The sequence below is a fragment of the Leptidea sinapis genome, chromosome 17 (genome assembly GCF_905404315.1).
Source record: "Leptidea sinapis chromosome 17, ilLepSina1.1, whole genome shotgun sequence".
Taxonomy (NCBI): domain Eukaryota; kingdom Metazoa; phylum Arthropoda; class Insecta; order Lepidoptera; family Pieridae; genus Leptidea; species Leptidea sinapis.
Genome location: NC_066281.1, coordinates 8,006,232 through 8,021,238, shown reverse-complemented (window position 1 = coordinate 8,021,238; position 15,007 = coordinate 8,006,232). Strand labels below are relative to the sequence as shown.

Here is a 15,007-nt window from a genome sequence, read left to right as displayed (position 1 = left end):
AAACTACAGGCCTATTGCTATTATGCTCTCCAAAATCATGGAGAGCATAATTAGCCGCCAACTCTTGGTATACCTAGATGGTCATCAGTTGATCAACGACCGACAGTACGGCTTTCGCCATGGTCGGTCGGCAGGTGATCTTCTGGTATATCTAACACATATATGGGGGAAGGCCTGGCAGTGAGCCTGGATATAGAGAAGGCCTTTGATCGGCACAAGGCACCCCTCTCAAAACTTCCATCGTTTGGGGTTCCTGAAACAGTTCAGACAGAAAACTGTTAGGCGAGCTCTGTTTTTGTTGGACGTCAGGAAGTCAGCTCTGGTCTGGCGCACCCCAGTATCAGCTCGACCCATTTGACCACGTGCAACGTAGAGCAGCTCAAATTGTCGGGGACCCAGTGCTCTGTGAACGGCGGCGTTGCGTAGAGATGTCACTTCATTGTATGTCTTCTACGGCAGCTATCACGGGGAGTGTTCAGAAGAGCTGTTTAGCCTGATTCCGCCGAATTACACCTTCGCACGACACGCCACTAGTTAGGATATCATCCCCACCATGTGGATGTGTGGCAGTCCTCCACAGAGCGGTTTTCACGGAGCTTTCTTCCACGTACTACAAAGCTGTGGAATGAGCTTCCTTGTGCGGTGTTTCCGGGACGATACGACATGGGTACCTTCAAAAAAAGCGCGTACTCCTTCCTTAAAGACCGGCAACGCCTGTGATTCCTCTGGTGTTGCAAGAAATTGTGGGTGGCGGTGATCACTTAACACCAAGTGACCCGTATAAAAAAAATATTTTTTGAGGGGATCAACCGCCCAGGGACATCCGTAACAAAAGGTTTGCCAAGAAATGCGTTGCCGGCTTTAAGGTATATATATATATATGCTTTTTTCTTGAAGGTTCCTAAGTCGTATCTGTTCGGGAAGACCGCTGCCGGTAGTTGATTCCACAAAGTGGCTGTGAAAGAGGCAAGAATTTCGAACAAAACCCGCGGTTGTGGAATGCCAGACGTCTACGTGATGCGGATGGTACTTTGCACGTAATGTCCGGTGGTGGAATTCGGCCGTTGGAATCGACCCGAACAGCTCGTATGAGCACTCCCCGTGATAAATGCGGTAGAAGATGCAGAGAGAACCCACATCTCTACGCAAAGCATCTCTAGCAAGAGAATCAAGCCGATCGGAGATGACTTGATCGTCGATGATTGAGCCGCTCTTCGTTGTATGCGGTCAAATGGAAGAAGCTGGTACTGGGGAGCACCCGTCCGGAGGTGAAAACAGTACTCCATGTGAGGCCGAATTTGCGCCTTATAAAGTTGCAAGCGGTGGCTTTTAGTGAAGTACTGTCTCGCCTTACTGAGTACACCAAGCTTTTATGAGGCCAGTTTGGCCTTCTCTTCCAAGTGACCACGGAACTGAACATCGCTCGATCTATCGACGCCAAGTATGCCAATACAGGCTGTGGCAGTTAGAGGAGTGAACTCGAATCGAGGGGATACGAAAAAGGGAGACTTTTTAGTAGTGAACGCACAAAATTGTGTCTTCTTGACAAAATTTAGTCCAATTCAACCCATTGGACTAAATTTTGTCGGCCCCATTCCGAGACTTTGCAAAGCATAGTCTCGATTTCAGACACAAGTTTGTTCAGGTTCTCGTCGACGCTATCCCGGGTCATGTTGGCACGTCCGGTGTTGGAAGCATACCCCGTGCTGTCGTCTGCATAGCAATGAATATTGCTGATTTGCAGCATATCATTGATATGCAGAAGAAACAGCGTAGGAGATAGCACGCAGCCTTGCGGGACACCAGCGTTTATGGGTTTTAAGTCGGAGCATGCACCGTTGGTTACAACCTTGATGCTCCGATCAGCCAAAAACCTAGTGATCCATTTGCACAACTTCTCAGGAAGCCCATAGGATGGCATTTTCGCTATAAGCGCTTTATGCCACAACCGATCGAAGGCCTTCGCTATGTCCAAACTCACCCCGAACGCCTCTCCCTTCGACTCAACCGCTTGCGCCCATCTATGGATTAGGTATACAAGAAGATCACCAGCTGAGCGACCCTGACGGAAACCGTACTGGCAGTCGCTGATCAGCTGATGCCCCTCTAGGTATCCCAAGAGCTGGCGGTTGATGATCGACTCCATTACTTTGGAGAAAATGGAGGTAATGGCAATGGGGCGGTAGTTGGACGGATCTGAGCGTACATCTTTCTTAGGGATCGGGTGCACTAAAGCCGCCTTCCATAATTTAGCGACTACACCTGATGAGTAGGAGAGCCGGAAAAAACGGGTAAGGACCGGCGCCAGTTCCGGAGCACATGTCCGCAACACTATCGGGGGAATGCCATCGGGCGCGCTCGATTTGTGAATGTGCAAGGTGAGTAGCGCCTTAAGCACGGCACCATGCCGGATTTTTACCTCCGGCATGTATGACTCGCACCGCGGAATATACGGTGGTGGTGCACCTTGGTCATCCAGAGTCGAGTTGGACGCGAAGAGCGTCCAACTCGACTCTGTCATGATGTCTGTCATGAGAGTCATGGCCCAGCGAGTCATCATCCCTGTGCAGTGGCGGAATGGCTGGCTGGCAGAAGTTTCCTTGGACAGCCTTGGCGAGCGACCAGAACACACGAGTTCCCGAGGGAAGGCGTGCAAGTCTCTCGCCAATTCTGCCAATGTGCTTCGACTTCGCCTCAGCAATAACGCTTTTGAAGGACCTGGAGGCATAATTGAAGTGTTTTTTAAGTTTGCTGGAATTCATATCCTTAGGTACCACCGCATTGAGCCAAGCCAGATAGCACTCCTGCTTTCGGCGAGAGGCCATTTTGCAGGAGCGGTCAAACCATGGTTGGGACCTGCCACCGATAGGCACAGAGGAGGATGGAGTGAAGAATTACATACCTTATCATACCACATCAGCAACAGCGACAGCAGCGGCATCTGGATCTCCCAGCGAAAAACAGATCTGCCTCCACGGGTAGGATGCAAAAAAGCACCGCATCTCGTCCCACTCTGCTGACCTATAGTGCCACACGCGGCAACAGCCTAAGAAGCGGGGCCGTGTTAGGCGCGTGATCAGCACGGTGCTCCAGATCAGGCAGTGGTCCGACGATCCCAGAGGAGGGTCAACGGAAAATAGGTAGCCGTCCGAATGTGGGGTCAACAGAAGGTCCAACAGTGAAGGTGTATGATCTTCCACATCTAGGATTCGCGTTGGCGCAATAACCAGTTGCTTCAGACCATATGCTTAGGCGAAGTCGTGAACAGATCTCCCTGCATGATCAGTGGTACGTGAGCCTAGCCATTCGGTGTGGTGGGCGTTAAAATCGCCAAGAAACACGATCTCTGCAGTGGAAATCTGCTCCAACACGGAATCTGTAGCCGTTTGGATGTGTTCGAGGAGCCGGTCAGTCTCTGCGTTACCGCTATGGGAACTATACAGGCATGCGTAGATTCGCGGATGGTCATCGCAGTCTACACGCAGCCAGATGATGGATAGGTCCTGTCTTTCAAGAAAACTCAGGCGTCGAGAACAGACATCTTCCCTGACGTAAACGCACACGCCAGCCTGTGGTATAAAGGAGTGTTCCAAATTATACCCCGGGTATGAAAGGTACGATGAATCAGCCAGGGAGGATATCTGTGTCTCGGTTAAAAAGAGCAGGGCCGGCTTCGCCGTCTCCAGGTGAAAGTGGACGGCATTTAAATTTGAGCGAAGCCCCCTGATGTTGCAAAAGTCCACAGCGAGTGTGAAGGAGGGTGGTTTGAGCCTCCTGCTCTGTTTGCCCCGAGTCAGCGCAAATTTGCCCCCTCCAGAATACGCGGGGCAGCCTCGGCAACCACTATGAGGTACAGGCCCTTATTGTGGACGCCCAGGGACGGATTCTCCAGGACTGCATAGCCTGGTACCGTCTTGGAGTAGTCTATTTTTAGTCCGTGCTGCCATTTGTATTTGAAAGGGGGCGGGGGAGGTGTAGGCCTCCGGATACCCCACTCACCGGGCGAAACATAGAGGCATAGCCGCTATTTCACGCCCTTTTCGAGTGGGGGAGTGGCATTTCTCCGGGCGTGCCGGCCCAATTCGGTTGTGTCCGTGAGGACCCGACATGGCACTACCACTCCTAAACATTTTGAAAGAGCGACATAATTAACCCCAGAAATGAGGGTTATCTTCTTAATTCTTCTGAATTTCGTAATACTCTTGTTTTGTGAATTTTCTAGGATCTTGTTGGAAAACCATATACATTGCGCAGAGTTCATTTTTACTTGATATTGGTTAAGTTTTTAGTCTGTCTGTTTCAGTTAACAGAAGATTCACTTAGGCTTTATTTTATTAATGAACTAGCCGTTCCCGCCCGGCGACAAAGAGCCTCAAACAAAGACCATTTTCATTATATATATATAACGGTTTGGATAACAAAACTAAAACTGAGATATATGAAGCATACTTAGACTTTGCTCAGACTTTACTTGCGTAAAACTTAGCTGAGTGTGATAGAACGAGAACTTGATTTTTGCATTGCGCTGTTTTAACTTAAGATCAGCATAATTTCACCAGACTATAAAAACAAAGTCAAAGGTTATGCTAAGCTCATACTCAGCTTAGTTTTAAGTAAGTAAAGTCTGAGCAAAGTCTAAGTACGCACTATAAATTAGCCTTAGACCAATAAATTGTGATCAAAATTCAATGGTATATTACCACGTAAAGGATCTTTAATCGATATTATCTGGCGTCAGTCCACTATTAATTAATATAAAATGGCCGTACAATAAAATATATTGAAGTGAACGTATGAGAGACATTTTATTGCAAACCGTTACGATTTTCGGTTACGCGCCATCTTGTCCTTTAATCCAAGATGGCCGCCGCGCAAATTTATGATTTCAACATTATGGATATCGTACCCGAGCTTCTCGAGGGTGCAGAGAACGAATTTTGGATAATTTTCCTTTATTACTGTATTGTGGCATAAATAATAATAAATTATTCTGAAAATAATAAAGTAAAAGGACTAATTTGTATTAATTGTATTTAATTTAATGGAAAAAAAAATCTTTAACCTTATCTACCGAATTTCTGTGAAGTTGTAATAAGTAAAACAAAAATCTTATAAGTTTCACTTCTCACTTGTGTACTCTGGTACACACACAATTTTTTTTTTATAGTAGGAGCAACAAGCTTGCGGAACAGCACAAACCACTTAAGCGCGAGCAATGGCAAGAAGAGGCCGATATCGCCGGAGCAAGTACTGCGACTGTTCGGACAGGGAGGGGCCGCTGCCCTGGGCAAGGCACTGCCTCCGTCACATCCGCCGCCTGCCCTGCCCGCTCCCATCACCACCAGGAGACACTCCCCAGCTAGCAGTCCCAGCAGCACTACCCATCATGTGAGTCCCATCTTTAAGCACGTTATTGAAGTTTGTACCAGCAGTATCTAGATCATCATTTCAGCCGGAAGACGTCCACTGCTAGACAGTGGCCTTCCACAAATCAGTGGGTCCTGCGCTGCCCTCATCCAACGTACTCCGGCGATCTTGACCAGATCGACGGTACCAAAACTACGTGTTCCGGTACGTGGTCGCGACCGTCATCGAGCTATGTGCCCTGCACACTGCCACATCAGTGTTGCAACCATATAGGCTATGTCCGTGACTTTGGTTATCTAGATATCAATGCTCAAACATCGTAACAATATTAATATATAAGATAGTACAGTGGCAGACTTTAAAAATAATTATATCTTTATATCCTTATAGAGTGGTATAGAAATAATAATATTAAATCTTTATTTATCCATTAAAAACTTATTCTAATTTACAAATACTGTATTTTAATTCTATATTACGAAAGGTTCGAATCTTATAGAAAAGTAAGCAAAAATGGTTGTAAATTAATATTCAAGTCATTTTAAAATTATGTTACACTAGTGCTAATAACATGTACTTTAGTGATGTCTAATTTTTTAACTAAGTAAGTAAGTTAACTAAGTATCTCGGGAAGTCGTCGACCCGTGCCGAAAGAAACTTGGGTCTTCTTTCGAGTCCTCTTTGGAGAGGGTTACGGAATGGGGTACAATGAGCCTTATCCAATTTAACCCCTAGAAGACTCTTCGACAACACTCGGAATTCTGGGTCTCGAAATCTCAAGTTATTACCAATTCCGCCTTCATTTGGAAGGCAAAGCCAAACTGGCTTCGAAGAAGCTGTTAATCAACAGTGTACAATATTATTTTAACAATCTAAATCTAGGTTTCACATAAAGCCACAAAAGAACACATAAATTTAAAATTATAAAAAGAAAAGTCATTAATAGAGTACGGCAATACTTCAAGTTGGCCCAAGTCTGGCGCACCCCAGTATCAGCTTCATCCATTTGACCGCGTGCAACGCAAAGCTGCTCGAACTGTCTGGGATCCAGTGCTCTGTGATAGGCTGGATCACCTGGACGTCGCTTCCTTGTGTGTCTTCTACCGCATTTACCACGGGGAGTGTTCTGAAGAGCTGTTTGACCTGATTCCTGCCGCTGAATTGCACCGTTGCACGACGCGCCACAAATTAGGATAACATCCCTACCATCTGTATGTGTGGTCCTCCACAATGGGGTTTTCAAAGAACTTCCTTCCACGTACGACTAAGCTGTGGAATGCTCTTCCTTGTGTGGTGTTTCCATAACTATGTGGGCAGCGGTGATCACTTAACATCAAGTGATCCGTACGCTAGTTTGTCCTCTGTTACATAAAAGTAGGTAATCTTAGTAGGTGAATAAGTGACAAAACGAGCAGAAAATAGCATAACAAAATCAACCTTATAAACAGCTGAATACATTAAGACAAATGTTTGAAATAATTTTTCACGCAGCGCTAATTTTCAGCCATCCCTATCTCTTTAAGGTAGACTCTAGGTTATCATTTCTTTTACTTTCTGGTTGACGATATTAGCTGTTAATACGCTATTTTATAGAAAGGATATAATATGATACGACTTTTAAAAACGGCACTATTAGATGGCAGTATTGTTTTGACCTTCTGGGTTACAATGTGGGTGTGCGAGTGACAAAAGATATACAGGGACGGAGGGAACTGACCTGGTAAATGCTGGTACTCCTCTTCAGACCCCGGGGGAAACAATTGTCCTTTATATAAATTCTTTCTTTTTGGTTTAGTTCATGTTTTGTGGTTAGGTCACTTAATCACTGATGAGGTTAAGTAGTTAGGTGGCGCGTCTGCCTTTAAATGGCAAGACTACGCGGGCCGGGGAGCGCTGCGCAAGCGTGTAAGCGCGTGATCCACCGACGAGAGAGTGAGGGTCGTGGTAGGGGTACAGGGAACGGGGTGAGGAAAGGGGGATGGGGAAGCGGGGAGTGGAAAATTGACAACTGACGTTGACACTGATAGTTATAAGTTCGTATCCTAAATGGGCAATGAAAATATGGCGCAAACACAATATCATCATCATCAGCTGGAAAACGTCCACTGTTGGACAAAGGCCTCCCCCAAACATTTCCACAACGATCGGTCATGCGCTGCCCTCATCCGGCGAACTTGACCAGATCGTCGGTTGATCTTGTGGAGGGCCTATCAATACTGTGTCTTGAGGTACGTGGTCGCTATTCGAGGACTTTACTATCCCAACGGCCATCTGTCCGTCGAACTATGTGCACTGCCCACTGCCACTTCAGTTTCGCAATCATTTAGACTATGTCGGTAGCTTTGGTTTTCCTACGGATCTTCTCATTTCTGATTCGATCGCGCAGGGAAACTCCGAACATAGCCCTCTCCATTGCCCTCTGAGCCACCATGAGCTTTCTCATAAAGCCCATAGTAAACGACCACGTCTGCGTACCGTAAGTCATCACTGGCAACACACACTGGTTGAAAACCTTCGTATTCAGACAGACATACCAGACACTATTGTATTTAGGACGAGAAGATTTTACGGAGCTTCCCGAACGCTGCCCATCCGTCAACAAACACAATGTAAGCCGCTTATATTGTATTTTAAAACTTCGATAACACTTTTGAGCAGTTTGAATCTTGTCTGAACGATGAGGCAATTTAGGTGGATTAAAGAATTCTTCAAAATTATTTAATTATGGTAAATATCCTGTTAAACACTATTAATAACGTACTAATATAAGTCATTAACTCACGTATTTATTTACCAGCAAGGAGTTATAAAGCAGCGTAATTCATAGTGAAAATAACGCCAAGAGATAGCGATACTTCTGTCTGAAAAACAGCGCAGATGCTCTGAAAATTGGTCTCGTAAAACAACCTGAAATGAACAGCAAATAGGTTTATTCTAGGCGACTAATGTAACGTAACACGTAAATAATTCTCCGTGAGGTGGCCGAAGTCGATATTGCTACTTTATTCATGACTCCAGCCGCAGTCGTAAGCGTTTAGGGAAATATTATATGGATAGAACCTCACAAAATATTTGCCAAACGTTTTATTCTGACCGCTTTGGAAATTTATTGGACAAAATGATTTAGTAAAAAGGGTTATTTTTTTTTAATAACTGGTTTTATGTCTTCGGGTACTTAAGCTAAAATAAACACATTTTCTTGATGGGCAAATACAATAAATGGGTGTTTGTCAGTCAATTGATCGGCTTTTAAACGATCGATGAATAAGCATAAGTTAAGGATCTCATTAACACGCTTTTATTAGATTCACCAGCAATCTAACCCTGGAAAATTTTTTTCTAATTTATTTTCACCACTTCAAGACGTATCAAGGGTACAATGAGATTGTCCTGACCAAGGCAAAAAAATCCAATGACACAATGGATCGAAAATGAACTCGAATAACATATAATTTGGGCTTTCATATCGTTATAAAACAAATACAAGTATATTTATATATTTATGGTTTGAAAAAAGCGTGTTTTTATAATATTTTTACACCTATATTTGATGTTATGTTTATTACATATGAGTCATGTCCACACTAAACATCACCGTTCGACGACTAGGGTCAACTCAGTAGTTACTGTCAGTCGACAACGGACGGTGGTGACATAAAACTTACCCTAATAACTACGACCAACCTAACAATATTTAACCACGCAAATAACTTTTAACGACCTAACACGTTTTACTTCCTACACTGTGCATCAGCAAATAGTTATAGAAGTTATTCACCAAATTGAGGTCTAATACAAATTTATTTCAAGTTATCAGGAGTATATTTAGGCTTCGATCGATACTAAACGGTGGTTTGACCTAATATTAACGTGAATGTATCAGATTCGATTATGTTAAGTGTTGGACAGTTTGGTGGTTCGTATTGCAACACGTTTTCAAATTGGATTCCAACAAGAATAATGAGGTAATTTTCTAGAGTACAGTCGATAGCATCTCATTTACTTGATCTCGGCGCTGATTAATTGCGCACCTAGAAAGTAAACCTTCATCATCATTATCAGGCGGAAGACGTCCACTGCTGGACAAAGGCCTCCCCAAAGATTTCCACGACGATCGGTCCTGCGCTACCCTCATCCAACGTATTCCTGCGATTGTTCAGATCGTCGGTCCATCGGCCTACCAACACTGCGTCTTCCGGTACGTGATCGCCATTCGAAGACTTTACTGCCCCAACGGCCATCTGTCCGTCGAACTATGTGCCCTACCCACTGCCACTTCAGTTTCGCAATAATTTGGGCTATGTAGGTGACTTTGGTTCTCCTACGGATCTCCTCATTTCTGATTCGATCTCGCAGGGAAAACCAATAATACGAATTGACAACATAGTCAAAGTAATTCATGAAGAAGTGTTACAAATTTCAAGATCTCGTTGTCTTCTACATATATAAACTTTCAGGACCTTACTATTAAAAATTTCAGCTCTGTTCAGCTTAGAAAATGTATATGTGTGTACGTGCTTGTAGATATGCAACTTTGATCTGTGTGAGTGACGTTGCAGTCGTCTTCCGAGGAATGATCTTCGAGCGTCACAGACACACAGATTAATGCTGCATATTTATTGCTCGACCCCAATTTTGTATTGTCACGTCACATTGAGATCATGAATTCTGACTAAAAAGTCATTACCACTTCTGAGTTATTGAATCACAAAAAAATAATATTTAAAATATTGTTTTTAACCTGTCTATTACATAATAATGAATTGTTTTCAAATACCATATCAAATGTTTAAGTGTAAGGACCGCCTAAAGCGGTAAAAACCTCCTCCATTATTTCCCATCTCTGGTCAGTCTGCTTCATAATTTTCCTTTGCAGACTTGTGACATTGACAGCATTTCTTAAGTTTTGGATGGTTGATGTTTTCTATTGAAAATAATGCCCGTAAAATAAGGGTGTTATTTCCCCTGATTGAGGAAGCTAAGAAGAGCCTACAAACTAAAAACCGATTTCCGAAAGTATAATTACTGTCGAATTCAACTCCAAAGCTCGAAAGATTATCAAAAGAAGAAAGTCTTTTTTCATAATGCGATTATTTTACTAAATTTTTCCCTTGACAGTAAGAGAGTAGTTTTTTTCTTTTTACTGCGCTCCCTAGGGAGCCCCTAGAATCCAGAACACCAGTGGGAGGCTCCTTTGCACAGGATGCCGGCTAGATTATGGGTACCACAGCGGCGCCTTTTTCTGCCGTGAAGCAGTAATGTGTAAGCATTACTGTGTTTTGGTCTAAAGTAGCTAGTGAAATTACTGGGCAAATGGGACTTAACGTCTTATGTCTCAAGGTGGCGAGCGCAGTTGTAGTGCCGCTCAGAATTATTGGGGTTTTTCAAGAATCCTGAGCGGCACTGCATTGTAATGGGCAAGGCGTATCAATTACCATCAGCTGAACGTTCTGCTCGTCTCGTCCCTTATTTTCATAAAAAAAAATCAGAGACGTCGCAGGTAAAAGCTAGTAAATTATAAATGTCAACGATATGAATAGAATACAGTACAGGTTTAATTATAAAAGATCGCTGTACTTAATGTAGCATTTTAATAAATCAAATTGCAACCAATAAAGATAAAGTTATGTTTACGCTCATGGTAGTAGGATCCAGTTCAAGTAGAACTTTGTAAATAATAGGTAACATTAACACTGAAAGGGAATTCTGTCAGAAATAAATATACTGCAGCAACTGAAAAACAATTTGTTAGAGTCGGAGTAGAGTTCGCTGAATATCAAGAGACATAGGCTTGAGTTATGTGTTACGAGCACCTATGCGTTATAACTTTTTCAATTTTCTCTTGTAGAATACTGTTATCTCTTACGATTGATACTATTTTTAGCGGTAATAATGACACGTACCTACTATATCAAAAAGTGACGTGACAATACAATTTTTTTATTATTATGGCTTACTCATCTTACGGCAATTCAATAACTATTTAGATGCTCGTTTGAGACTTAAAATTGCATAAGACGTTTTTTAGTTATATTTTTTTGAAATACGTTAGATGAGGGCACCGCAGGACTTTGTCTTTGTCAGGCCTTTGTCCAGCAATGGACGTCTTCCGGCTGAAGATGATGATGATGACACAAAAATAGCCAGATTTTCTCAGTATCCCGGATTTCCAAACACACATGATAATATGTGTATTGGTAACATGAGGCTTTATTGTAAATTGCTGTAATTAAGAAGATTACAGCTATAATATTATAACCATGATAGGTTTTAAATTTAAGTTCTTTTTGTATATTTTCACATTATTTCATCTGTTTTTGATTGGAATAAATTCGAGGTGTATCGCTCTCACTTGAAACTCTGATGTTTCTATTGTTAAGCTTTCGCTTTGTATTTGAGGGTAGAATGAAGTTTATACAATTGCCGTTTGTCATTTTATTGGCGAAAATGGGCGACCGGAGTGAAACTGCTAGAAATGACTCCTATATTTTTTAGCTATTGTCGTTTTTATTTGAGTAAATACATAATAAATAATAGTTTCAAAAGCACCCTTTAAGAGCAAGGCGATATATAAATTAACATCCTAATAATATCTTCTCTTTCTTGGCGTGCGTCCGTGCAGAACGGGATATTGCTATGCCAACATGGACATGCCAACAACATGACAGGCAGTATTGAGAAAAACCTTTAGTTGCGAATGCAACGGGCAACTACTAGTAATATATAATAAACCAGTCATGGGCGTGTCATTAAAATGTATTTTTAGCAATGACTTACGATCTTTCTTTTTCTTCCCAAAAATATAACATTACTAGGAGATCATATGTGTATACAATCCATTTGCAATGTTAGCGCCAAATTAAGTTATCTTGGGACTAGCCACATCATGCTAACGCGATGAATATAGGTGACCTGAGCGAATACTTCGCACGAAATAAATGTCACTCGACACGCTGAAATTATCTAACAAAAAGATAAAAGATAACGCATCCCAAAAAAGCTTTCCCAACAAAGTATCTTATTAAACTGTTAACAGATCGTTAGTCGTCGCTGACTTATTTGGGCATAATGCCGTATGGAATGGGTCAAGTACCTCAGACTACTCAGGGCAATTTGTGCATAATTTTGCATTGGCGTATGGACTGGTCTGTCCCAATTGGTTGAGTCACCAACGCGGCTTTCAAACGTGGCCCGGTAGCTACCAGATTCTTGGGACGTCCAACCATTGCCTGGTCAATAGTGTAATTAGTGTCTATCGGCGCTACAAATCAGCAGATTGGGATAGGAAAAAGAAAGAAAAAGGAACACATCCTTTTTGCATCCTACGTCCTAACGTAGGATGCAAAAAGGCCCACCAAATGATGACACAAAAGGGCCAGGGGGCCCTAGCCAGGGTTTGTTTTCCTTTGGATGATCCCAGTGCCTGTTCCATTGGCCGATGTGATATACCGATTGGGGTAGATCACAGCCCTGGATAGATGCGTTAGTTAAAACCTGGAATGGTTCACTGGGCACAATAGATCCAAAGTGCAAAGTTCTAAAGAGAAAATACAACTGTGTCTCCAGATTATACTTAAGCAGCAAATCTCGCGTGTGAAATTCGTCGTCAAAATCGGCAAAAACTTTCATCAATTGAGCTTTCAAAAAATTGTGGATCATTCCGATAACGACAGATTTGCTCGAACCCGAAGCCCATGCACGCTGGAGTTCTCCAAGGGTTGTGTCCTTTCTTTAGGAGTATTTTTCTTCATATGTTGTTCGCCTCTAACATGTTTTGCAATGCATATGTACTGGAGATGCCGTTTACACCACGGCCCATTCAGGCCTCTCTCAGAATATTAGTGACCAGTGCCATTTGTTGACCACTATGTCTTCTATCGTGTGCTCTCTATAGAAGATCCTTGAAAATGAACCAACCCCAGAAGACTCAAGTTTGCACGTTTACCATAAAAATTGTTGTATCACAGCTCTTCGACAACACTAACCTTAGTGCCTCGCGTAGTACTGGAACTAGTTCTGGAATCACAAGACCGATAACGGTCTTTATTCAGGTTAGCGCGTTTATTAAGGGTTGTTAGTAGTTGTTAAATTTTTCTGCATTTTTCATTATATCGTCTGTAGTCATACCGATTTGTTACATTGCACATCGGTACTAGTACTTGTACGAAATCTATTCTACGCGTTTGGTGTTCTAATGTTAAAACACGCTTTTGTTGCTTAGTGAATTTTTTATTAAATTAGTACTTTTTAACTATATTCTTACAACATGTGCTGTATGTAAATGGTTCTTTTTTTTTGTGACTAGACGTCTAGACATCGTTTTACCTCTTAGGGGCAGAACAAAGGATTGACTGATTGATGCACTGTCACTTAAACAGGCACCTCAGTGTGGTTGGCATCACAAACGAAAAAACTTGCAGATTTTACCTTGAGGCCGATGAAACGCCTCTTCATCTCCTCTGCAGTTGCGGCCCACTAATGCATAAGCGTAACACCATCCACTATAATACTCGCGTCCAGAAGATACTGCGGTTCGTAAATGCAGCAGGGAACGACGGCTATAAGTATGAGTGACGAACACAATAGTTCAATTCTGGACGCGGTGTTCTAGTAACACCTCGTCCTCGTCCCGACTCATTAGGACTAGACAAATAGCCAAATAAATAAATCATGCCCACATTTTAATATATTTTGAATGTATAATCATAAAGAAAAAGTCACTAAAGAGGCTATCAAAAGGTGCTAAAAGTGGGGAGTGAAATTATAATAGTGACCTTACTGTGCACAAACTTCAATAATAGTGACTCAATGACATTCAATATGGTACATGTAGAATATTGTGTAGTAATGTTAGCGAATGTGTCCCAAATAGAATAGATATTGCCTGTATTAAAGTGAATTGAATTCCAAATGTGTGCTATTGTGTCGTTCTCGGCGTCTATTTTATTTCGCTTTCAATGTTTACTAGCAAAACATGAATTGAATAAAGCGGGCAGAAAGAGAATATCATCAGTGAACCTTTTTACAAATGACAAGCGAATATTCTTAAACCAATTTCAATGATATTTTGTGATGATTACTTATTGGATTATCTAAATGTGAGGTTAATTCCAGTAAGATTAGTTTTCAATCACTTCAACATGAATATCGACTCTATTTTATGTTACCTTATGTGTTCATTCCAGTAAGATTAGTCTTCAAACACTTCAACATGAATTTCAACTCTATTTTATGTTATCTTATGTGTTCATTCCAGTAAGATTAGTCTTCAATCACTTCAACATGAATTTCAACTCTATTTTATGTTATCTTATGTGTTCCTTCCAGTAAGATTAGTCTTTAGTTACTTCAACATGAATTTCAACTCTATTTTATGTTATCTTATCTGTTCATTCCAGTAAGATTAGTCTTCAATCACTTTAACATGAATATAGACTCTATTTTATGTTATCTTATCTGTTCATTCCAGTAAGATTAGTCTTCAATCACTTCAACATGAATTTCAACTCTATTTTATGTTATCTTATGTGTTCTTTCCAGTAAGATTAGTCTTCAGTTACTTCAACATGAATTTCAACTCTATTTTATGTTATCTTATCTGTTCATTCCAGTAAGATTAGTCTTCAATCACTGAAACATG

At 41.9% G+C, this 15,007-nt stretch overlaps 1 protein-coding gene across 1 annotated transcript in view; it reads left to right on the top strand.

Moving 5' to 3' along the window:
- The window catches only part of LOC126969134 (whirlin), a 177,486-nt gene that overhangs the window by 34,610 nt on the left and 127,869 nt on the right, over window positions 1-15,007 (top strand). The window contains exon 4 of the mRNA XM_050814445.1: window positions 5,168-5,388. Within this exon, the coding sequence (XP_050670402.1) occupies window positions 5,168-5,388 (221 nt within the window). The remainder of the gene's footprint in view (window positions 1-5,167; window positions 5,389-15,007) is intronic.